We start from the raw sequence: 25,171 nt of genomic DNA, 5'->3' as shown, positions 1-25,171 counted from the left end.
GTAACAGCCAAGTAACTTCAGATATTGAAATTAAATTAGATTATATTGAACAGGAGCTACACAAACTGAATCCAAACAAAGCACAGGGAGCAGAAAGAATTAGTAATAATGATCTGAGAATAGCTCAGCATGAACTTGTAATACTTATATATTTGTTATTCATCAGGTTATTTCAGTATGCGAAGTCTCCTCAAGACTGACGTGCACTTGTTAAACCCTTCTTTAAGGGAAAAAAGAATAGGACAAAACCAGAGCCATATAGATGATATAAATTGACTACTTGGGCACAGGAGAATAATATCCTGATAAATACATAAAAAATAAGCATATGCAATTTGGGAAACCTAGATTAAAAGGTACACATTTAGTACAGCAAACAATGATTGAAACTGTAGATTTATTTAAGGATCTGGGTATATAGTTAGATCTAGCTTTCAGTTTGTCTAATTATATCACTTAATTACTTAATGATGGGTATACACTGTTATCTATTAAAAGATTTATAAAGTCTAGGAAATCAGAAATGATGAAATCATTGTTTGTAAGTTACATTAGACCCAAACTAGAGTATAGAGTAACAATATGGAAATCTTATATGACAACAAGCATGAGCAAATTGGAAAGAGTACAGTTGAAATATACTTAGGGCATCTGTGGATGTGAAAATTTAAGTTATTATGAAAGACTAAAATATCTGAACTTGTACCATACAGACATTTAAAAAGGAGACCTTATTCAGGTATATAAGACATTTAGAGAGCTATATCTGGGAATGTTTGGGGTTATCAAAAATTGGTAGAGAATCACCAGACATCCGATGCATAATATTATATAGGAATGAGAGATGTACTAATTGGTTCTCTGAGAGAGTAGCTGATGCATGAAATAAGACTACCAAATTATACTAAAGCAAGCATTTGATTCAATATTTTTACAAGCAACTTGGTCACTTATTATGGGACTGACTAATTTGGTATATTGACAGACTAGAAAGGTATTATTACCCATACTGAAATATATATATGTATGTATGTAAGCTACTACACTGAAGCATCCAAGAAAACAGTATCTCTAAATACCCTTCTAGAAAGAGAGAGAGAGAGAGAGAGAGAGAGAGAGAGAGAGCAGAATGCTAAGTGGGTTTAGGAAGGAGGGTATACTTCAGCTACCTTCAGTATTAGGTCTTAACCACCAGACCTGTATGTCATATTGGACTGTGCAGTGGTATCATTGTCACCTCACAGTAAGAGATTCTCCAGTTCAGTTCTCGTCTGGAGTGCCTTCTGTGCAGAGGCTGCATGTCCTCCCTGTGTTTGTGTGGGTTTCCTCCGGGTGCTCCGGTTTCTTTCCATTTTTCAAAGACATGTGTCTGGAGCTTTTCTCCCCGGGGCTCCACTAAAAATTGGCTTCATTCCAAGTCGGACTTTCCCAGTAAACAAATGTTCAATAAATAAATAAATACAAATAATAAATATTACCAGAATGAGATCCTAAAATAGATGGGTGAGCTAGTATTAGGCATTTCTGTTGTTTCCTTAAATATCTTTTAATCTGCACAAACAGCTAGCAAACAGTTCTTATCTTTTTATAACATGGATAAATATTATGGTTTAGGGCACATTTTAATGTTAATTAAATGCCACTGTGATATTGTAGTTGCCAAATTACTACATTTTTTACCCTCCTGCAGAGATCTACATGGATTAGAACATAGCCATTTCTTGGCAGTATTAAAGATCATCTCCCAGATAACCCTCTGGACTAAAGTTTTTTATTTGTTCCCCCTTTTCAAAATGTCTTGTGAAACTAGAAGAAATATAAACTCTCTACTTCCAAAATATTTCAGAAACGTTCTCACTAAGTCATGGTCTTTCTTCTGATATCAGACTAGGGAACAGCAATAAAACCAAAAGAAACAGTACCAGGAAAAAAAACAGCAGGCTTGAAATTCCTGAGGCTAGCAGCAGTAACATAGACAGTACCCCCCCCCCGAGCAAGACAGACCATACAAGAATAATCAGTAACAGCCTTCTCTTCATTCATCCTGTTCCCTCTCTTCATCCTTATGAGGAATACTTACCCATTTTTTCAACTCATTGGCAACAGATAACATCACATGAGACTAGGTAATTTGTGTGAAGACCAACTATGTGATAATAAACAGGTGGCTGAAACTATGCATTGGTTATTATATTGGAAATTCTCCTTTCTACAAGCTATAGTGACTTTGCAGTAGATTTTGTAAGTGTAGAGGGTACAGAAAGATGTCTCCACAATAAAGAAGGATGAAGCCCTGACCATAACCATATCCTTCAGCATAAAAACAATGGCTATCTCTCCTCTGCTACTTTCCTAGACCTATCTGAAGCATTTGACATGGTCCCACACAAACAACTTATCTCTGTCCTCAATAACCTATCCTTCTCTCAATCAGTCACCAACTGGTTTTAGAGTTACCTGTCTGACCGCCAACAATCCGTTGTATGGCAGAATGACATATCTCCCCAACTACCTGTCTCCATAGGGGTTCCCCAAGGATCCATCCTTGGACCCCTACTCTTCTCTGTTTACACCAATAATCTTGCCTCTGCCACCAAACATGGCACACTCATACAATATGCAGATGACTCAACCATCATCTGCTCAGCCCAGTCCCTACCCAAACTGCAAAAAGTCACACAGGAAGCCTTTTCCTCTGTTGAAACTTGGTTATCCGATGCCCAATTAATACTCAACCCAAACAAAACTAAACTACTCATCTTCCAACCCACCAAACATACTCAAAACAACTCTCACTTTAACATCACAGCAAAAGACAACACCACTATATACCCAACTGAACACACCAAATTGCTAGGAGTGGAAATAGACAATAAACTAAAATTTGACATTCACATATCCATGACCATAAAAAAAGTCCACAAAAAACTAGGAGCGTTATACAGAAATAAGCAACTTCTCACCAAAGCAACAAAGATTTCAATAGCAAATTCCCACCTTATCTCCACCCTACTTTATGCCTCTCCAATATATACCAACCTAAGGCAATGCAATCTAAACAAGCTAGAGACCTGCTACAACAAAATCGCCAACTTCGTCACAGGGGCACTCTACCGTAGTCACCACTGTCTCTCACTTGCTGAACTGGGCTGGCTTGAACTCCCTCACCTCCTTCAGTGGTATCAACTCTCACTCGCCCACAAACTAGTAAACCATCCACTAAATGTCCCATCCCTCCAGAATCTACTCCAACACTATCGCACCACCAGACCACTAAGATCCAGCAACAAAAATCACTTGCAGATCACTAAAGCCAATAACTCTGCTGGTGAAGCACTATTCTCTTGCACCATAGCCAAATTATGGAACTGCCTCCCACCCACAATTACCTCCATACCATCATGCACCCACTTCAAAACTTTACTAAAAAGCGCACCTAAAAACATGCTGGCTATGCCCTTGCAACTCCCACTCTAATATCACCCACCCCATCCAACCATTATCTTTCTTTCCACTCCACTAACTACCTTGATTATAGCAAACTCAGATGCTCAAAATCCTAGTACTTATTATACAGCAGGAACTTCTTATTGTAACATTTGTTAATGTTTGTTATGTACTTCACAGATAAAGATTTTAGCTGTCTACTGATGTACTATGTTCTTCATCTGTAAATATGTTGTAAGTAATTGCTATGTTAAAATAGTAACTCACAACTGCCGCTATCCTCCTAAAGTGTCCCGTAGCAAATTGAACACCAAAATTCCACAAACAAAACTATCAGGACACACCACGAGAAACACTGGATTCTTCAAAAAATAGATCCTTTATTCCAATCGAACAAACACAGAATAAGCGCTTTCACATGCGTCTTGCATGCTTCTTCAGATACTATGTTAAAATGTTAATCGCTATGTAATCCAATGTAACTACTGTCTGTTTATTTTAACTGTGGAGCTTTTCTCCCTGGGCCTCCGCTGAAAATGGACCTACGTCCAGTCGGACACTCCCAGTCAACAAATGTAAATAAATAAATAAATAAATAAATAAATAACTTTCAATCTCTTAGTGCAAGAAATCTGGGAAAAGCCAAAAATAGTTGGTGGGAAGACAAAGTTACAAAATTAGGGACAGATTTTAAATGTTGCTCTTACAAATGTAGAACAGTGTTGGAATAACAGGTTTTGCATTAGCATGCATTTTCTGAAAGATATAAAGTTTGAAACTCAAATATTTGTCATTATTTAGCGACTGCAATTCTTAGTGAGATGCCCAAAAAACACACAGATTTTATGAGGAACAGATCAAAACTATGAGGTAAAAATTTGGATATTCTGCAAAAATCTGGACAGTTGAGAGGTATGGCCCTAACTATGTTCCATCTGACACAGGTTAGATTAGCAACCCAGCTGCTGAAGGAACGAGCTGTTGAGAAGGAAGAAGAATTACAAGGTGAAGCCTACTCATATTTGCCAGTGGGGAAGATTGGTGGCATGTGTCCAGGAATGTACACTAATATAATCCTCAGTAAAGACCAGAGATGGAAGACAGCATCTCTTTCTGGAGGAGGGAGCATGAGAGTAGCAGGTGACAAGCTCTTGCACTTTCCTATTGCAAATTTACTCCTTTGGATCTTGCAGACATATACAGGACAAGAAATGGGTGAGTTTAACAAAAACCCTGTGACATCTGCCGAGATGGTGGTCACACTGGATTGGCTGTCACATTGTTAGAGCCAAATGAGCATAGTCACAGCACTCACCTAGGTGGTCTATAGGTGCTGGGAACCCAAAAACTTAGCAAAAATGAAATGGAAGATTAATCGATGCTTCCTGCATGAGGGTTACTGGGAGCTTCATCAGTAGCGAATGCAAATTCTAATTTTGTTTTGTACAGTTGTTTTCATTCAGTGTGGAATTTGAAGAAAAGCTTTATGAACAGAGTCCTGGAGCCACATCTGACCGATGGATCAGGGAGATATTGTCAGCAGGCTACACCACAGTTTTTTTGTACTCCGTTAATTCCACGGCCTATTCTACAAACAGCAAGAGAACAAATTCACCTGAATTTGCCTAGACTTCATCAGCTACTGGACATTCAGACAGTATGGCTAGTGCCTTTGGTAGAAAGGGAAAACAGATGTTATTCTAGATTCTTCATAATGCCAGAAAAGAAAAGTCAGTGAAGACCCATTCCATATTGAACAAATTTTAACAAGTTTATCAAAATGAAAATGTTTGAGGTGCTGACAGTATATACTTTCTTCATCCTTTCATTGAAAATACAGTTTTTGGAAAATGTGGATATATAATGTGGTTAACTGCAGATCTCCATCCACAAAATTTGTAAACAGTTTCCTAGTTTTCATGTAGTGGACTCCGAATACCATTTCACTTCCTTGTTATTTGGTCTTTCTGCTGTTCATACATTATTCACCAAATGTCTGGTTCCTGCATTTGCTCAGTTTCTACTTCTTCAAGTTCACACATATCTTTTATTTTGTAGATTATTTGATTCTGGCTATATCTCTCTTCAGAAAGCAGACCCTGCAGTTCAACAAACTGCAATGCTTCCAGAATATTGAGTATATCCCTTAGTCTCCAGAAACTAGATATTCCCACCCAAACCAAAAGGTCCCTAGGGACTACCCTGGTTACTAAGTGTTCTGTAACACCCCTACTTTAAGCGAGGGTGCAGATATCAGTGGACTTCCTACTATCTCAAAATAGAAATGGTTGACTGAAACACATTTTAAAGCCCTGAGTTATATCTTCTTTCACATTCATAGACCCCTACTTCAGACTTCCCATGAGGAATATACAGTGGTACCTGCACAGCCATTGGAGTCAAAGGTTGGAACATGTTTGACCTTTAATTTAAGTTCTCAAGTCAGAGTTATAGTGGTGGCACAACCCAGCTTTTATCAACCAACGTCGCCATCTATTTTTCCAACTCTAGACCAGAAACTCAACATCAAATGCCCTGCTCATCTACAAAATATTAAAAGTACAAGCTTTCTCCTTGTTTTACTTGATTGTCTCTTATTATCCTGCATCCTGTAACTTTCAGTTATCATACGTAAGTCTGTTGTCTTTCTGTTGTCTAAATGAAATGCATAGAAAGAATGTAAAGAAACATAGCATACTTCAGGGGTATTCAGGCATATTTTCCTTTCCCATCTTTTTTGGTGGAATTGGATTCAATTTGCTCCCAAAAGGAAAACATTATGCTTGTAATTTCAGTGTCTGCCCATATAGGTATATATAACCTTCCTCTGTAATCTTTAATGCCTAATATGACTGAATTCATAAGATTAACATTTTTTCAGAAATGACTTTCCAAGAATTGACTTACTTTCTTGAGTAAAATAATAGTTTTATTTTCTCCATTTTTGTCTATTCTCCTTTCCTTATTTTCATTCTACAGAATGGTAATCTACTATCTCTCTGTGCTTAGTTTTCCAGTCAGTACCTCCACACACCTACCCTACTCCTCCCCCTTCCACTCTATATCCACTGCAAACCTATCATAAGTATCCAGTCCCACAGGGCGCCATCTTTAAATCCCCATTTCTGCTCTCGGCTGCTGTGTGTCCCTGGCTCTAGCGTCCACACCTACAGTAAGCTTGCAAGTGTTTTTTCTACTGTTTTACATCTGCAAACCTGTATTTATTTGTACTTTTTTTTCTTATGTGAAATCCTGCAATCAGACTGTATATAGTGTTTCCCTAATCTGTTAAAATTGTGCATGTCCTTTCTGCTACAAAACCACCAACCTGTGTTAGCGTACTGAATACATCAGTGTAGTTTTAATAGTTCACACGTTTACTAACTGTAGTAATGCAGAACGAGTGAAGTAGTGACTTTTCAGTATAATTAGTGTATATTCTTGCTAAATACGAGGATCTAACCATCCCTGAACTTATAATATTTACTGGAACTTATAATATTAACTGTGGCTAATGAAAAGTAATCCATATTGGCGTTTTGTTTTTCATGATTCGTTTCCTAATTTAAGCACAACTGTGGCTATGAAAAGAAATGCAAAGTAGCGTTCTGTTTTTTTTTTCTTTTTAAGAATTAATATGTGTTCCTTTTGTGTATAGCAGCTGAACACGAGGATTTAAACCTGTTTTGTACCTAAACTTGTAGAGCCTAATTAAGTATAACTGTGGCATTGAAAAGCTATTCAAACTAGCATTCACCTAATAACCTTGCTTAACAAACATGAATCTAACTCATTAAAATGAGTACTGTTTGCTGTTAGTTTGTGGAGCCTTAGTTTAAGCCTAACTGTTGGTAATGTTAATTAATCTTATACCAATATTATAGTGTATAGCTTGAAGCCAGATTTGAGATATACTAGTAAAGGAACTGTGGTAGCTGGAAGTTCATTTATGCTAGCGTGTTAAATTGCGACATTGAAGTGCACTGTGATATATACTTGCTGACATGGTAATCTATTATAATTTTAGTCTCAGTCACTCATATGCAGCTTAAGATCCTAGCAGCCGTGTTTATTCAACAATTATCATTGAAATTGTGTCTGCACCAAATGTCCTGATTTGAATTCTCATGACATATGTGTTTTTTATTCACTGTTGAAAAGCCTATATTTTCTATTCATTACACCTGTTTACAACTACCTCTCTCTATATATCTCTCCAGCATTCCATCCTACTTGCCTAAACATTTGTCCAGCGATCGTGCCCTGCTGAACATCTAAGAGAAAAATAAAGATAAATCAAAATCTGTTTGCCTCATCCCCAACAGGAAAAGAGCCAAACTACTCCCTGAGCTGTACTCATTCAAGGAACTAAGAAAGTATGTTAACTGATGTTTACCTCCTATAATTAATGTGATATTGCCTAATTCTTGCTAGGTGGTTAGAGCACGCTCCCTGCCAAGACAGCCAGCAGCCATACCCTTCTTACTCGGCATCCCGCCATACCTGCCCTTATCCTAGCCTCTTAAATCAACAATCTGGATCTCTCCTTCTGCCTTTTTGTATCTTCAGTCTCCCATCATGGTGCCACTGTTTGGACTTATAGGATCTGACCACTATTAACTTTCTTTTTCTCTCTTTTTCTCTTAGTGAAATTAAAAGTTATTTCCTCATCCATTTCTTTCTTTTAGCTCCAACCACTCTGAACCACTCAAATCCTTGCCCCTATACCACTACTATAAATGTCCCTTTAACCCCCTTGCATACCTTTCTCTGAATGTACCTTCCACTACACTGATTGTTTTTCTCAGTGACCTGATTCTTCCTTCTCTTGGCTCTACCCGCTCCATTCAGCCTATGGGCTGACTCCACTCCCCTACCCTACCCCCAATTCCCACCCACCCCTGTTACCTCTACACTTATACTTAGCTAACCACTCCCACCTCTTCCACTAGCCAATGCAAATTACCCATCATACCCCCACCAATCTCTTCCCACAAACCACCCTTCAAAAATAACCCACCCCTTCAGACTTTACAACCAAACACTACTCATCTGATAAACTAACAAACAAAAAACCAAAACCAAACTCTCATAATCAAACTAAGTTCCCAACTTAACTCACTCAGTCTATCTTCCAAACCAACATTATGACCCTCAAAACTCTATCCGTACTTACTCAGATAATACTTCTAATGACCTTAACTTACCTAAACTATCTCACTCAACCTACCAGTGCAAACCATTCCCCCATATTTCACACTACTACCATATCCCTTACAAAGGACACATACACTTCTACCTATATATCTCCTTGTCTCTTCCGCCTCAACACCACCATGCTCCTCCTCTATAGAGTCCTAACTAAAAACCCTACTCCCAACTACACTAGTCAAATATCCACAAAAATCACTACTTACACTAGGTATCCCAAACTAACCAAATACCTCCCCCATCATCTTATCTCTATCCTTCTCTCTGGTGACATTCACCCAAACCCTGGCCCCTGCACCACACTGAATGCAAACCCCCAATCCTATCCCCCAAGCAACAGGTAAAGCCCTCCATTTCTCAGCTCTAAATACTCAGAGCCTATGTAATAAAATTGCAAACCTTCCCGCCTGGCTTCTATATAACCAGCCAGATAGTCTCTCCATCTCAGAAACCTGGCTTAAGCCCCACATAAAATATTCCGAACTAATACTTCCCAACTACTGCATCTTAAGGAATGACAGAACACAAAAAAGGAGGATGGGATAGAACTCCTGTACTCAGCATCCCTCTTAGTCATCCCCTATACTAAACCCTTCCCCAAATTTGGCAAGGCAGAAATCATACCAGCCCTACTACATCTAAACAAGCATAAACTTATATTTGTTCTATCCCTCTATATACCCCCTGGAGACAATGTCTCATCCCTTGAAGACATTCTCTCCTGGGTCTCCACCAGTATTACTCACAAAACCATAATCCTGGGTGATGTTAACATAAACTGGGCTACAATCCAATCTCCCACTAACTCACTCAATATTAACTTATATAACTTCACACAACTAATCAATTCCACCACCAGACCTTCCAAGAACTCCACTACTGGAAGTACAATAGACTGGATTCTAGTATCTCATCCTTACTATATCTCAGATAGTGGTATTCTCCCATACCCACTAGCCAACCACTTCCCCACTTTTGCCCGCCGTCTCCCCTCTTCTATGCAACTAATCCACACCTATATTTCCACTCGCTGCTTAAAAAACTTCAATCCTGAAACTTTCTCAAATGCACTAAAAAGCACTAACTGGAATCCATTAAAGACTCTTCCCCTAGATAATTCTGTTTCCTACTTTAACTCTACTTTCACAAACCTGGTCAACTCCTTTGCCCCACTAAAAACAAAACGTATAAAAAGTAACCCCGTATCCTGGTTAACAAGAAACACTGTAGCTACTATGCGACTCCGTAACAAAGACTGGACACATAACCGCAAAAATAAAAACACTATCACCCTTACTGAATATAAAACCTTACAAAATAAAGTCAAAACATTATTATCTCAGACCGCAAAGCCTATTTCTCTACTTTCCAAACCAACCAGAATACCAATCCCAAACTATTTTGGAAAGGAATCTCATTTCTCCTCAACCCTGGGAAAATAGAAAATCCTTGCCTCAACCCAGATGGATCTGACATGGACTTAGCCACCCAATTTAACTCTTTCTTCATAGAGTCCATACACAAGCTAACATCATCCTTCACCAACAATCTAGTCACCCCTCCTCATCCTGCACCCACTCCTTCTTCCCCCAGCATCCCTACCCCCAACCTCCACCCTTCTCCATCAATCCCATCTCTATATCCACCATAAAAAAACTTCTCCTAAAGCTGAAACCTGGGTCCAGTGCCCCTGATGAAATCCCCTTCTACTTCCTAAAAGTAGCTGCAGAAGCCATTGCCCTCCCTGTCAGCATGCTAATTAATTGGTCCAGCTCAGAATGCCAGGTCTCCCAGCTATGGAAGAAAACCTTTGTTATTCCTCTCCATAAAGGAGGCAATAGTAATGACATTCCAAGCTTCCACCCTATTGCTATCCTATCTCCAGTCTCCAAGCTTCTAGAAAAATATGTCCACCAACAACTCTTACCCTATCTCATTAACAACCAGCTCCTTACCCCTACACAGCATGGCTTTAGACCCAGTCATAGTACCTCCACTGCCCTCCTCTTCTTCCTAGAAATAATTAACAAAGCCCATGATTCTGGCCACTTCATGTCAAACCTTCGCCTCGACCTCTCTAAGGCAATTGACACCATTTCCCACAACCTGCTTCTTAATAAACTCTCCAAACTAAACCTATCCCCTTCCTCCACCAAGTGGTTCTCCAGTTACCTCACAAATAGGCAGCAAGCAGTTAAATGGAAAAAAGCCATCTCACCCTTTCTTAATACATCCACAGGTGTTCCCCAAGATTCCATTTTATGGCCCCTCCTAGTCAACATATTCATAAACGATTTCTACCAAGCCATTCCAAACTCCAGCCTCTTACAATATGCCAACGATTCTACTATTATCTGCTCCCCCCTTCTATCTCCACCCTAAACATTCTAACACAAAGAGCCTTCTCCTCTACTGAGCAGTGGATGCTAGACAGCCATCTGGCCCTTAATGCAACCAAAACCAAACTTATGTTATTCACCGCCTCAAAAACCACTTCCCTAGATAAACAATCATTCTTAATCACTAGCAAAAATAATACTCTCCTAGAAATAGTCTCTGACACTAAATTATTAGGACTACTCATTGATGATCAACTAAGATTTGACAAACATCTACAAGTAAATATCAAAAAACCCATAAAAATGTGGTATGCTTTACCACCACAATCGTTACATCTCTCCCTCCTCCAGGCTTACACTAACCAACACATATCTCATCCCATCCCTCCTATATGGTACATCTATCCTCATGAACCTGCAATCTTCCCTCAGTACAAAACTCTCATCTTGTTACAACAAGATATCAAAATTTGCTGCAGGTCACAGAGCCTCTTCTCATTATTGTAATTCCCTTCACCAACTAAGTTGGCTAGAACTGCCTAACTTCCTCACTTATACCCAACTCATCCAAGCACACAGACTCATTCACAGCCCCTCTCTCTACCCCTCCCTAGCCAATACTTTTGAAATGAATGAACCAGAACGGCTCCTAAGATCCAGTTCCCAAAAACTAATTAAATTGCACAAACCTATACATCCAGCTGGGAATCATCTAATGTCCTTTTCTCTAGCATGCCTCTGGAATTCTCTACCATCTCCCATCCGCACCACTAGCAGTCTCTCTTTGTTTAAAGCCTTGCTGCACTCACTCCTTACTTCACAATGGAAGTGCTCCTGTTCCCATCCTACCTAACTCTTCCTACACTTTTTCCTAGTCTCCTAAAACTTACTTGTGACATTCATTGCCTCCTATAGTTTCACATTCCTAGTGAGGTATTTGACCAACTACTAAAACAGTTACCTACACTATTTCTTCCAAAAAAAAAAATACATTTTATTGCTGTAGTTACTGAATTAATCTGATGTATTTTATAAATGTTAATCTTTTACTCTTACCATATTTACTCTGTATTCCTATGATGTAATCTGAAATGTTTATGTGAAATTTGTACTATGTATTTGTATTTTTCTGGAGCTTTTCTCCCCAAGACTCCATTGAAAACAGGCTCCTTTGTGGCCCAATGGACCATCCTGGCAAACAAACTGCACATAAATAAATAAATAAATAAATAAATAAATAAGATCTTGTAGCTAATATTTCTAGTTCCTTTCTTTGAAAGTATACTTTTCCTCTCTTACAATTTTCTCATATTCCTTTGTCTTTTCCCCTTGCTTTAATGAACAGCCTTCTTCTTCTTCTTCTTTTGGCTTTTTCCCGGTTAGGGGACGCCACAGCGGATCACCTGTCCGCTCATGATTGGCAGTGGAGTTTTTACAATGTGGAGTTGCCAGCCTGGCACCCAAACTTCCACAGAAGGCACACACATGCATACACTCACACCTAGGGCCAGTTTAGAGTGTCCAATCCACCTACAGCCTACTATTGTTAAAAATTCCTGCACCACTCCATAAACAAACTGAATGTGTTGCACTTTAATAATCAAATCACCTGTATAACTTATACAGATAGGAACCCTAAACTCATTTTATTATTTTCCATATTCACTCCTGCATTTTTATCATTAAATTGCCTTAATTCTGCATTGCCAATTGATGCAAACAAAATTAGGCTCATTGGAAATCCTTTTTTTCATTCCTTTTCATAAGAGGATTTGTTTCTTACAAAAACAACACTTTCTCATTCTTCTTATAAAATTGATTTAATTGGATTTTTATTCCAAATCCATAGCTTATAAGAATCTTAAACAATGAAACATGTACAATATTAATGAAGGCCTTCTTAGTACACTTCTATACTGCTTTCCATTCTGTTACCTACTATATCATCTACTAATTATCTTACTATAAAATACTTTTTACAACTTTCTTTTTATTAATGCTATATATTGCTTCCTTTATGTCACTTAGCACCTCTCTTACTCTTAACTGTATAAATGTTAACAATATTTTGACAGTCACTTCCAGTTAATGCAATCTGCCTCCAATTAGAAAAGTCACTTTTGTATCTCTCTTTTCAAATAAACTTAACTTTATTAAGACTTTTTTTTTGGTATTCCTTTCGCATACCATTCATTACAAATATCACTCAAAATCTTTAAGTGTTGCTCTAATACCAGTGTTTCTGCATCTCCTAGTTTGAAGAGACTGAAAACAAATAATGTAATTTAGCGGACAGAAAACTGGGTATTAAAAGTTGATTATGTTTTTTTATAAATTTTTTTTTATAAAATGATATTTAAACATTTGATTTACAAAGGATGTAACTATTTTTAAGGATTTAGTTAAGTATTTTTTATGAAGCATTTTTTTATGAAGCATTTTTCATGCAATTTAACATTTTATAGTATAACTGGATAATTGAATGATTGTATTAGTGTACATGTATGAGGTCAAAATGTTAGAATTCATTCTGATGAAGTCTGTTTGATGAAAGCATTGAATAAATTGTTTTACATTAAAGCTGATAGTGTTTCATTCCTCTGGTGTTCCATTGTATGTTTGGTGAAATAATGTAAGTTGGCTATCCAAAAAGAGTAGAATGCTAATACAGGATAAAGAAAAAGCACGGATAGAATGCCAAAAGTATAAAACATCTCAATAGCCTGAAACTTTAGAATTCTTTGCAATCATACTAAAAAGCAAATAAATGAAGATAAAAAGCTATACTATAATAACTTTCAGAATAATACTAAAAATGTTGGACGTCCATTAAAAAAGTCTTACATCCCAGCCAAAACTTCAACACAAACCCTTCTCCCAATAACTCACCACTCGAAACTGCAATACAATTCAACTCTTATTTTATAGATAATACAACTCTGAAGAAGCCTTAAATGTTACAAGGCGAAAGTGCTTAGTCATTTGGCTTTTGTTTGAAAATAAAGCCTGTCTTCCTGCTTTTGCTTTGTGGTTTGGATTTTTTTATTTTTTACGTGTTAATAGTTGCTTGTTGCCTTGGCACTTGTTTTTCCTGTGTTCGATATCCATTAAATATTTAGCAATTTTTTTTCTTTTGCTACTACTTTGATGTCATTGTTCTAACTTAATAAAACTAGTTTCATATCTCTGTCATTTATTTCCTATATAGATGGCTTCAGTTTTCTTTTAATATTATGAATAGCAGCATTTATCACTTAGCCAAATAATAAATGGCTTGAAGGGTACTCTTGCCTAACCTTATTTCTTAATTTTACTGCATTCTCTTTCCATCAATTAATTGAAGTATGACTCTTTTGTTGTATACGCTATATAAAAAAATGACAAAAATCTTTCTACAACATTGTATTCCTTTAGTATGTCCTGCAAACCTTCATGGCACATGTAATTATAACCTCTGATAATGGGTCAGGTTGTTGACCTGCCCTTTTTTTACAGAAACAGTTGTAGCAATTATTATAGTTTCATAGTTTCATAGTATAGTACTAGGCTATCTGCCCTAGGGCATTTATAAGCCTAGCCAAAGTGTATGTGGCTTTCGCCACCCCATGTAATGATACAAAAGTGTACAATTTAAATTAAATTTAGTTTACTGTGCCTCTATCTAGCAATGACACAGAGATGACCCCGATCACCCATCCATTCGTCCAGATTTCTCTTGAAGAGAGTCAGTGAGGGGCTCTGCCTAACACGGACAGGTATCCTGTTCCAGAGTGCAGGAAGCCTCTGGGTTATGAATCTGTCCCTCCAGCATGTCCTATTCATATTTGTGCTGAGGTTTAGATCTTTAGCTCTCGTGGCTCTGATGGATTTGGATTTTTTGAGGTGGAGCATGTCCATTAATTCTGAATTGGACATGGCCTTGTACGTAAGGCACAGATCACCTCTGAGCAGGCGGTATGCTACTGAATAGAGCTGGAGCTTTTTCAGTCTGGCAGCATATGGCATATGCTGGAGACCCTTGATCCTCTTGGTAAGGTAATTTTGGGGTCTCTCCAGCTGCTGCAGGTGCCGGGTGAGGTACATACCAAATGGGCATTGTACTCAATCATAGGCCTGATAAGGGAGGAATATAAGGGTACAATGACATCCTCTGATCTGGATGTGAATCCCTTCATGATAAGGTGGGCAAGGTGGAAGGTCTTTCTAACCACTTTGGTGACGTGGGTGTCAAATGAGAGGTCACTGTCAACTTGGGTCCCCAGGTCTCTGATTACTTTTTCCATACTTAATGGATTACCACCTATGTGGTAATTTGTGGGTACTTTGTTTTTTCCAAAGGGGATGACTATACATTTTTTGGCATTTAGTTTAAGGCCATGACTCTGTCACCAGTCGTCTGTTTCTGTGAGGCCCTTCTGGAGGATGCATGTGTCAGCTGGTGTGTTGACTATGGCACCTAGTTTGCAGTCGTCTGCGAACTTTGTCAGCCACAACCCCCCTATGTTTGCCTGCACATCTGAGAAATAAATGCCGAATAAGAGGGGTCCCAAGACAGAGCCCTGTGGGACTCCACTTGTGACTGGCTTAGAGTCTGACATAGCTCCAGCTATTCTGACTTTGTGGGTTCTGTCCTTTAGCCAGTTTGCAACCCATCTTGTGACAAATGGGTTTACATTTAAGCTGTTGAGCTTGTCTATGATGCCTGAGTGGGGTATTGTGTTGAAGGCTTTTGCCAGATCCAGGTAGGCTGTATGAACTGCTTTGCCTTCATCGATGGCTCTAGTGACTGTTTCAAAAAAGTCCACCAGGTTTAAAAGACAGGATCTGCCTTTTACAAAGCCGAACTGGGTAGGGTCAATTGTCTGTAGGTCTCCGATGTCTTTGTTTATGAGTTCCATAATGATCCTTTCCATAGCTTTGCAGACCAGGCTGGTCAAGCTTATGGGGCGGTAGTTTCCAGGGTCTGTAGAGGTGCCACCTTTGTGGAGTGGGACTACTGTAGCTGTACGCCAGTGTTCCGGGACGTATCCTGTAGCAAGGCTAAGATTAAAAAGGGTTCTTATGTGTGGGTTTAGCTCCTCTAGGAGTTCACGTAGCACGCAACCCGGGACACCGTCAGGTCCCATGGATGCTGTATTTTTAGCTTTGCTGAGGGCAGCTCTCACCTGGACATCTGAGATTTCAGGGAGGTTGCATTCAGCTGAGATATTTATTTCGTCTTTTGGGGGAGAGGGAGGGGAGAAATTTGCACTGAACCTGTCTGCCAGTATATTGGCAATATCTGTGGGTTCAGTGTATTTTTTGCTGTTATGAACTAACTCTGCGCATACCTGAGGGTTTCCGCCCAGGTTTCTAACATAACTGAAGAAGGCCTTGCGATTATCTTTAGTGTCCTTAGCGATTTTTCTCTCGAAGTTGGCGTTTGATGATTTTATTAGCGAACGTAGTTTTTTGCTAGTGCTGATCAGGGATGCCTTCCCTTTATGGGATTTTGCTCTGTCTTGCAGTAGCTTCCTTCTCTTGTTATAAAGTTTGTATATGGCTGGGGTCCACCAGATAGGATGCCTGCCTTTGGTGGAAAGGGTCTTGGTTTTATTTGGGATTGCATGATCCATGCATTCTTGGAGATGCCCGTAGAAAGCATTTGTGAAGGATTCAGCAGTGTGGGATGTGGTTTCCACTGGCCCAGGGGGCTTGAAGGATACCATTTCAGCCTTAAGGAGTGTAAAGTCGGCATTTGAGAAGTTTCTCACTGTGGTTTTTTGTGCTGGGGGTGGAGGTGGGATATGAATATCTAGGGTTATTAGTTTATGGTCTGATCTCACTAGTGAGGGGTATACTTCCGGTGTTGAGCATTTTGTCCCCATGTTTGTGATGATCACGTCAAGTATATTATTTCCCCTTGTGGGGAAGGTGACTAGTTGTTCCATTGCATTTGAGTTGATGAATTCCAGGAACCTTTGGGCTAGGGTGTTGGGGCTTGAGTAATGCACCTAGTCTATGTTTGGGTAGTTGAAGTCTCCCAATATGATTGGATTGCATTGCTAAAGTTTACAAATAAATAAAAAAGAGGTTTACCTTTTAGTCTTGAGTCAAGAATAACACTTTGGGATGTGCAACGTACTGGTTTATTCCATAAACAGCACTGGGAGACTGCTTACTCAGATTTTTCAGATCAGTCTCAGAACAAAGAAAACTGCATTATTTTGTACCTGTTCTTATCAAATGTATGCATGCAGAACTCTGATGTTAGATAGCTTTTAACAAATCAATGTATTTTTAATTATTTTATGCCCTCGTTATTCTCGCTTAGAGCTTCACATGAACACTTGACAACATGATTTTTTAAAACATAAACCATCTGGTCTAAGAATCTTGCCTTTGACCTTGTTACTCTCAGTACCAGTACATACTATCTTACAGACATTTTTGCAATGATTCATCCCCCTGCCTGAGAAGGCCAGAGCATACTCTGTTAACATTCTGTAATCAGACTCTTTAACATAGTATATTATCACAATATCCCTTAAAGTCCTTAACATGGTATAACATCACAACATCCCTTAAACTCCTTCAGCACCTACTTTGCCTTCAGTTATCTGTCAGTACACAATAGCTTGGTAATAAAGAGAATGCAGTTGTAAGGAACTTGAAATATAAAGCTACAGCTTATCTGAAACTGTATTTTGCATAATCATGCATCTATATTACATTATGTTTTTAACATAAACATATAAACATTTTATTTGACTCATTTGTGAAGAAACTGCAAGTTAATATGCATTTTCGGAAGAATAATCATGAGACATAATATTTTCCATAACAGCATTATTTGTTTCGCTATACAAAGGAAGACTATCTTTGCTTTCCTTAACAATTTACTGTCTTCAATGTAGCCAGGCTTTAATTGTTCTCTTCTTTTTATATAATTGATTCACAGTTTTCCAACTATAGCCATCTTTTCTTTATAGACTTAATTCTGTTTTTTGCTATTTGATTGCATAATTCTTTTCCCAAGTCGATCTGTCCTTCTCCCTCCATTTACAGTCCATGTTTCTCTTTCTAATTCTCATAAAAATCACTAAATGCTCCTGCCATACATTCTTCTACACTTGCTTACATTTATGTCTCCTGAATTCATTGTTGTTCTTTGTTAAATCTAATCCTCTACTTTCATTATTTCTTCTGTTTCCATGCAACACAGCTCAGACTGCTTTATGATCAGAAAAAACAGTTATACGGACTACTTCATCCAAAATAAGCAACTTATCATCCGCTAATATCTGATCAATATTTTATTTATACTCATTTCTCTGCTAAATAAAATTATTGCTATTATCTTCCCCTTGTAACCAGTTCTCTTTATTAAAATATCCTTCTAACAACACTGCAAAGTTTGTTTTTCTTCCTTTTTTCTTTATAAAATTATAGCTAAATTTGCTTAAAATAATAATGGCTGCTTTTATAAGTGCATGTGAATCTAAGGATTCAAATAACTCTTTCCCTTCTCTATGGATCTGTTGTGCAGACATCTCTGTTAGTCTAAGGTGCCTCCCTTCTTCCTGACAATCAGATATACCTGCTTTCCTAATTTTCACTGTTATGTGATCTAACATGTATATTTCTACCCTTACTAAACCAAATTCACATTACAGAATGGCATACCTCTCAACCTCTAAGTGCAGCAATTCTGGACAAAGACAAAATTGTGGGGTGGTGGCAAAGGCCCAAAATCAGAGGCCGATTCTAAATACTTCCCTTAGAAAGTTGTTAGAATAACATGTTTTGTATTAGCATGCACTTTCTGAAGGATATAAAGTCTGAAACTCAAATGTGTGTTATTATATAGTGAAGTCAGTCCTCAAAGATCTGCCAAACACATTGATTTTTATGAGGAACAGAACAAAAATACTAGGCAAAAATCTGGGCATTTTGTGAAATTGTAGACAGTTTAGAGGTATACAGAATGCTCCCCTTTCCCATGTTCCTCAAAAACCTTACCCCCACCTGTACTCAAAATGTTTTTTTTTAGCTATAACACCGCAGTTCTAAAACATACAAAGGATATTGTGTTTGCTTCTTAAACCATTCTAAAGCAGTTGACCTTAACATTTCTGAATTGCTACTATTCAAGTAAACATTTTTTCTTTTTAACTTTTGGCTTCTGCTATGTTTAATGTTTCTTATAGCTTGATTCTGCATATTCACTTCCACACATTTCTTTACCTCCCCTTGTTCTTGTAATTCCTCAAAGCAGTTGCTTACTATAGTTTTCTCTTTTTCATCCCCCTGTCTTTTTAGGCCATATCACTTACTGCTGTCCCATCTTGTTTCCTACTGGTGTGCTGACTTTCTGTAGTTACTCTACAGACAATTCAGTATCAGTATTTTCCTTGTTTCCAAAGCATTAGGTTCATAGATTCATACGTAGGTAGTAGGCTATCTGCCCAATGGCATTTATAAGCCTAGCCAGAATGTGTTGGCTTTCACTGCTCCGTTAGATTAGTTCCCTGTGCCTCTGTCCAGCAGAGCCATTGAAGTGATCCCTGGGGTAAACTTTCTGTTTCCCATCCACTCGTCAAGGTTTCTCTTGAAGAGGGTTAGTGAGGAGCTCTGCCAAATGTAGATTAGAATCTTGTTACAGAGCAAGGGAAGTCTCTGGGACAGGAATCTATCCCTCCAGCACGTGCTATTTATTGTCGTGGTGAGGTTTAGATCCCTAAAGCGTGTGGCTTGAGGGGATATTTTTTTTCTTTAGGTGGAGCATGTCCATCAATTCTGGGTTGGACATGGCCTTGTATGTCAGGCAGAGATCACCTCTGAATAGGCGGTATACAACCGAGTACAGCTGGAGTTTCTTCAGTCGAGCTGCATAGGGCATCTGCTTGAGGCCAGTGATCCTCTTGGTGAGGTACTTCTGTGGTCTTTCCAGTTGTTGCAGGTGTCTTGTAAGGTACATCCCAAATGGGGCATTGTACTCTATGATGGGTGTAATGAGTGATGCATAGAGGGACCCAATGACCACTTTCGATCTGGATGCAAACCCTTTTGTGATTAAGTGGGCCATATAGAAGGATTTTCTAACCACTTTGGCAATGTGATTATCAAAGGAGAGGTTACTATCTACTTGGGTCCCCAGATCCCTTATTATGTCTTCCGTATTTAGGGGGCTACCACCTATGTGGTAGTTTGTGGGTACTTTGTTTTTTCCAAAGGGGATGACTATGCCCTTTTTGACATTTAGCTTGAGGCCATGGTTTTGACACCAGGTATCTGTCTCAGTGAGACCCTTTTTGAGGATGTCAGTGTCAGCCGGAGAGTCAATTATAGCCCCTAGTTTGCAGTCATCTGAGAACTTGGTCAGCCATAGTCCTCCTGTGCTTGCCTATACCTCTGAGAAGTATATGCTGAACAGGAGGGGTCCTAGGACTGAGCCCTGGAGAATGTTACTTGTAACCGGTTTAGAGTCAGACCTAGTTCTCGCAACTCGTACTATGTGGGTTCTGTCCGTGAGCCAGTTGGCAACCTATCTCGTGACGTAGGGGTTTATGTTCAGGCTGGTGTGCTTGTCTATAATACCTGAGTGGGGAATGGTGTCGAAGGCCTTTGCAAGGTCTAGGTAGGCTGTGTTGACCACCTTTCCCTTGTCTATAGCCTTGGTAACTGTCTCAAAGAAGTCCACCAGGTTTAGGAGGCATGATCTGCCCTTAACAAAGCCAAACTGGGTAGGGTCCAGTGTTTGGAGGTTTCCAATGTCTCTGTTAATGAGATCCATGATGACGTGCTCCATAGCTTTGCAGACCAAGCTAGTCAAGCTTATAGGGCGATAGTTCCCGATGTCCGTTGTGTCCGTTCTTTTATATTTTCTTCAGAAACATTTCCTCTCACCTTAATGTAATCAGCAAAAATATCTCTCATTTTCACTTTTAGTATATTATAGAATACAGTCTTTTTCCCCATGTCCCTACTCACCACAGGTTTCACATAATTTTCAACGTACATTCACCATGTGATACTCTGCCCCACATAACTACCATTTTTTTAGTTGGCATTTAAAAAAATGGTACCGCTGCATTTATTGACATAGACAATATTAGATATGTGTGGATTTTTGTTGAGAGTAGGGAAATTTCCTGGGTCTATATTATAATCTCGAAGTCTGATAATGTCAAATCCGATATTGTCGATACGAGAATAGCGAAAATGCACTACATCGAACGTTTAAATGGAAAATCTCCGTAGGGGGAGATTTCTGTTTACTTCAATGTAGTGCATTCTCGGAGTTGGTATATTTAAGTAGGGGGGTGTGGGGGGGGTGCAGGGGGGATTGCCCCCTACACACTATTTAGTTTTTTTTTTTAGTTTTTTTTGTTTTGTTTTTTTGTTTCGATGGTTTAAGACTTCGATCACTAAAGTTTGGTCTTTAGTGATTCGAAGTTTTAAAACTTTGAGATTATAATATAGACCCAATTTCCCTGGATATCAGCCCAAATCTCCCCGACTGTGTAAATACCACCTTAGTTCTCTCCTGAAAATAGAGGCAGGCTTAGTGGGACCCAACCTAGTCAGCAAAAAAGTAAATAAAGAAAGAAGTATGTTGCCTTTGTAAGGCAATAAGGCAGTCAGGCTACGTCTCATGAAGGGAGCACCAACACTAGTAGGCAGTAGCCATTCAGATGGCTCCCTTTTTTTCTTCATTTTTGACAAGCTAATTCTTTGTTTTCAGTAAATACTGCTTGCTTTCCTCCCTCCTAACATAACTTCAGAATATCTGCCTAAATACTTCATCCATAAATCATCATGGTCTACTTATTAGTTTCCCCTCAAGTGTTTGGCAGTGCCCTGCAGAGATGTAGACACCTTGAGGTGACATTTGTCCTGTAAATGCACCATTGATATTTCACCAATACCTAGCTGCACACAGAACACCTAGTTTGCAGTGACCAGCACTGCTCCTATAATTGCAAACTGGATACTCTTGACATAACTTTATAGCCTCATGCCAACTGTCTAATCAATAAAAAAGGGTCTGTTGCCATAGATATGAACTTTCCCACTATCTCCTTTACCAGCTTGGTGGATATGGACATGCGAGGCAATGTAGAAATTGCCACATGTTTATTGACAACCAATTAATTCTCAAACAAACTGATATGTATGTGAGAGATGTGTTTACACAATGTCGCTGGAGGCAAAGCTCTCACATAAAAGCACTGCTAATGTCAATAAGGTTGTCAATAGTACATGTGCTGAATACATCACACACAATTCATAGCAGACACATAGAACCACATATGCTGAGGCACGTAAATGTAACCTTCCTAAACCCCAATGACCTCCTAAATGAAGAACACATAATAAATATCCTCAGCAGCCCCAAATGCACTCATTCAAAACTACACCCACATAAACACATACAACCACATCTCATGGAGCATCTACTTCTTAGCCCATAAGGCAAGCCACCACACAATCCAACATTCTGGTCATTGGAGAATCCATTGTGAGACACACTAATGTCCCTCTCACCAAGCTGAGTAAGGAGAAAGTCATGATCAGTTACTTATCGGGGGCCAGGGTTAGCCACATTACACACTCACTCAGGACATTGGACCACAAGTACCGGTATGATGCAGTCATAGTCCATGTGGATGTAAATGACCTTAGAGATACCTCCCAAGACTTCTATGAAGAGAGACATCATGGAGCTCTCAGAATATATGTCCCAGGCTGGTATGAGCATAACATTAAGCAGCATTTTATTTTCTCCAAGGATGATGCCACAGGACAAGCAAAACATGACTGACTTTAATAATCGGCTTAGTTTCTGTTGTCATTTAAAGAGGGTGCAGTATTTGTCAGCATGGAAGGAGATGGTCAACAGACCATGCTACTTTGCAGGGGTGATCTGCATCTCTCTCCTTTAGGCTTTCGAATATTAGTTAAAACGTTGCTCTCTTCCATAGTGCCTTTTTAGGCAATACCAAATTGAAAGTATTTCTGACTTAAATAAAAACTAAGAAAATCTAAAGGTGTTAGTGCTCAATGCTTGGAGTCTAAGCAAAAGACTCCACTCCCTAGAAACTCTCTTTACCCTATAGCATGCTGACATCTGTGCATTCACTGAGACATGGTTTAAAGCAACGGAGAGCACATTGGCAGTGCAAGGTTATAATGCCTTCCACACATTTAGACCAGCTACTACACAGACAGGGACTAAAGGTGGAGGTGTCTTGATTTACATCAAAAATAAATATACCTTGAGGCTGGTCAAACAGGACAATGCACTTGAGCCTCTCCACTTTCAAATCACCATGGGCAATTCCAATATTGTGTCCTTGCAAGCTATAGTTCTCTCTCTCTCTATTACCCAGGAAGCCCATACCACATATTTAAACATATTGAAAACGCACACCATCCAACCTAATACCATATTCATGGGCAACTTTAATTACACCACTATTAACTGGGAATCATATATGACACCAAACGTACAGGCACTGAGATTCCTGGATTCTGTAAACACAAACTCCCTAAACCAGATTGTCAGTACACCAACCAGGGGTGCAGCCATACTGGATCTAGTCCTCACTAATATGGGAGAGTGCTGCACCTCCCCTAGTGTAATGTCTTCCCCGGTAAGGTCAGATCACAAAATGGTCTCCTTTTAAGTAAAAATAAAATCTGGAGCCCAGTTAGCCACAGAACATTCAGGAATTTCTCTAAGGCTAAATTCCTACTATTAAGTAATAAAATGGAAGAATTTCAAGGCCCCATAAACCCTGAGAACACTGCTGTCTACATGAAACTGTTCACAGAAACCCTATACAAGCATGTTAATAGCTGCATAGAGGCAGCTGTACCCACCAAGAAGTACAGAACTAACTCAGAAAACAACCCACTCTGGTAGAATTACAACATCAGTCGGCTGTATTAGGAGGTGTAGCAGCCAGCAATATAAAGACTCTCTCATCAAACTAAACAAACAACTCAGAGGACAAATAAAGTCTACCAAAGCAAAATCTGAGGTCAATTTCACACCCCAGGCCAAGGACAACTATAAGGCATTCTTTAGCTATGTACACAACCTCAGTGGCAGTACACATTTGTATGCAGAGCTCAGAAGATATAGCAAATCTACTGGCTGACAGATTCAGCTCCAACTTTACCCCTGTCTCTCCTTTAACGTTCCCTCAAGAAATACTATCAGATATGACTCCCCCTACTATCACTAGGGAACGGGTCCTCAATGCTCTCTCTAGGGCCAAGAGCATTGTATCAGTGGGCCCAAACAATATCCCAAGATGCCTTCTAAATAGCATGAAACATGATGTATCAGGCTCTTTGTAACTGTTATTTAACCATGGCCTCCAAACTGGCTTCATGTCTCATGAATGGAGAACAGCAACAGTCATCCCTCTGCACAAAGGAGGGCCATCTACAGATCCATAAGTCTCCCTAGTTTCATATGCAAAGCCATGGAAGGAATTATAATAATAATGATGCAGGAAACCTCCAGACACTGGACCCAACCAAAATAGGTTTTCGTCATGGGCAGGTCATGCCTACTCAACCTGGTGGACTTCTTTGAGTAGGACACCAAAGCAATGAATAAGGGCAAAATGTCTCACACTGCCTACCTTAACCTGGCCAAGGCATTTGATGCAGTACCCCACTCAGGCATTATTGACAAACTTAAAAGGTTAGGTATAAATCCTTATGTCACTCAGTGGATAGCTAGCTGGCTCACAGACAGGACTCAAGAAGTTAGAATTGGAGAGTCCACCCCTACAAAGAGGCCAGTCACAAGTGGAGTCTGTCAGGGATCCATCCAGGGTCTGCTCGTTTTTGGAATTTACTTCTCTAAAGTCAAGGCCAATGTCAATGGCCTCTGGCTGATTAAATGTGCAGATGATTGCAAATTAGGAGCTGTAATTGAATCTCCCACTGACACAAATTATTCCAAGAAGGGCTGACACAGACAAACAACTGGTGTCAGAGCCATGGACTAAAACTAAATGCCAAGGAATGCATAACAGTATCCTTCAAAAGTCATCCACCCCTGGTAACTGTCATATTGACAACACACCCCTAAGAGTTGACCCAGTAGTCAGAGATACACATAGACAGTAACAGTGGTGGCTGGTGACTTCAAATCAAAGGGGGGCTGCAGG

At 39.2% G+C, this 25,171-nt stretch overlaps 1 protein-coding gene across 1 annotated transcript in view; it reads left to right on the top strand.

Annotated features, from left to right (window-relative positions):
* DNAH14 (dynein axonemal heavy chain 14) overlaps positions 1-25,171 on the top strand; it is a 2,550,346-nt gene that overhangs the window by 1,621,411 nt on the left and 903,764 nt on the right. The window contains 1 exon segment of the mRNA XM_044060213.1: positions 24,593-24,621. Coding sequence (XP_043916148.1) covers positions 24,593-24,621 — 29 coding nt within the window.

Source organism: Protopterus annectens, chromosome 1.part2 (genome assembly GCF_019279795.1).
Source record: "Protopterus annectens isolate FY-2018-M chromosome 1.part2, PAN1.0, whole genome shotgun sequence".
NCBI lineage: Eukaryota > Metazoa > Chordata > Ceratodontiformes > Protopteridae > Protopterus > Protopterus annectens.
Note: the sequence above shows the minus strand (reverse complement) of the source record. Positions and strands in the feature narration are given on the sequence as shown.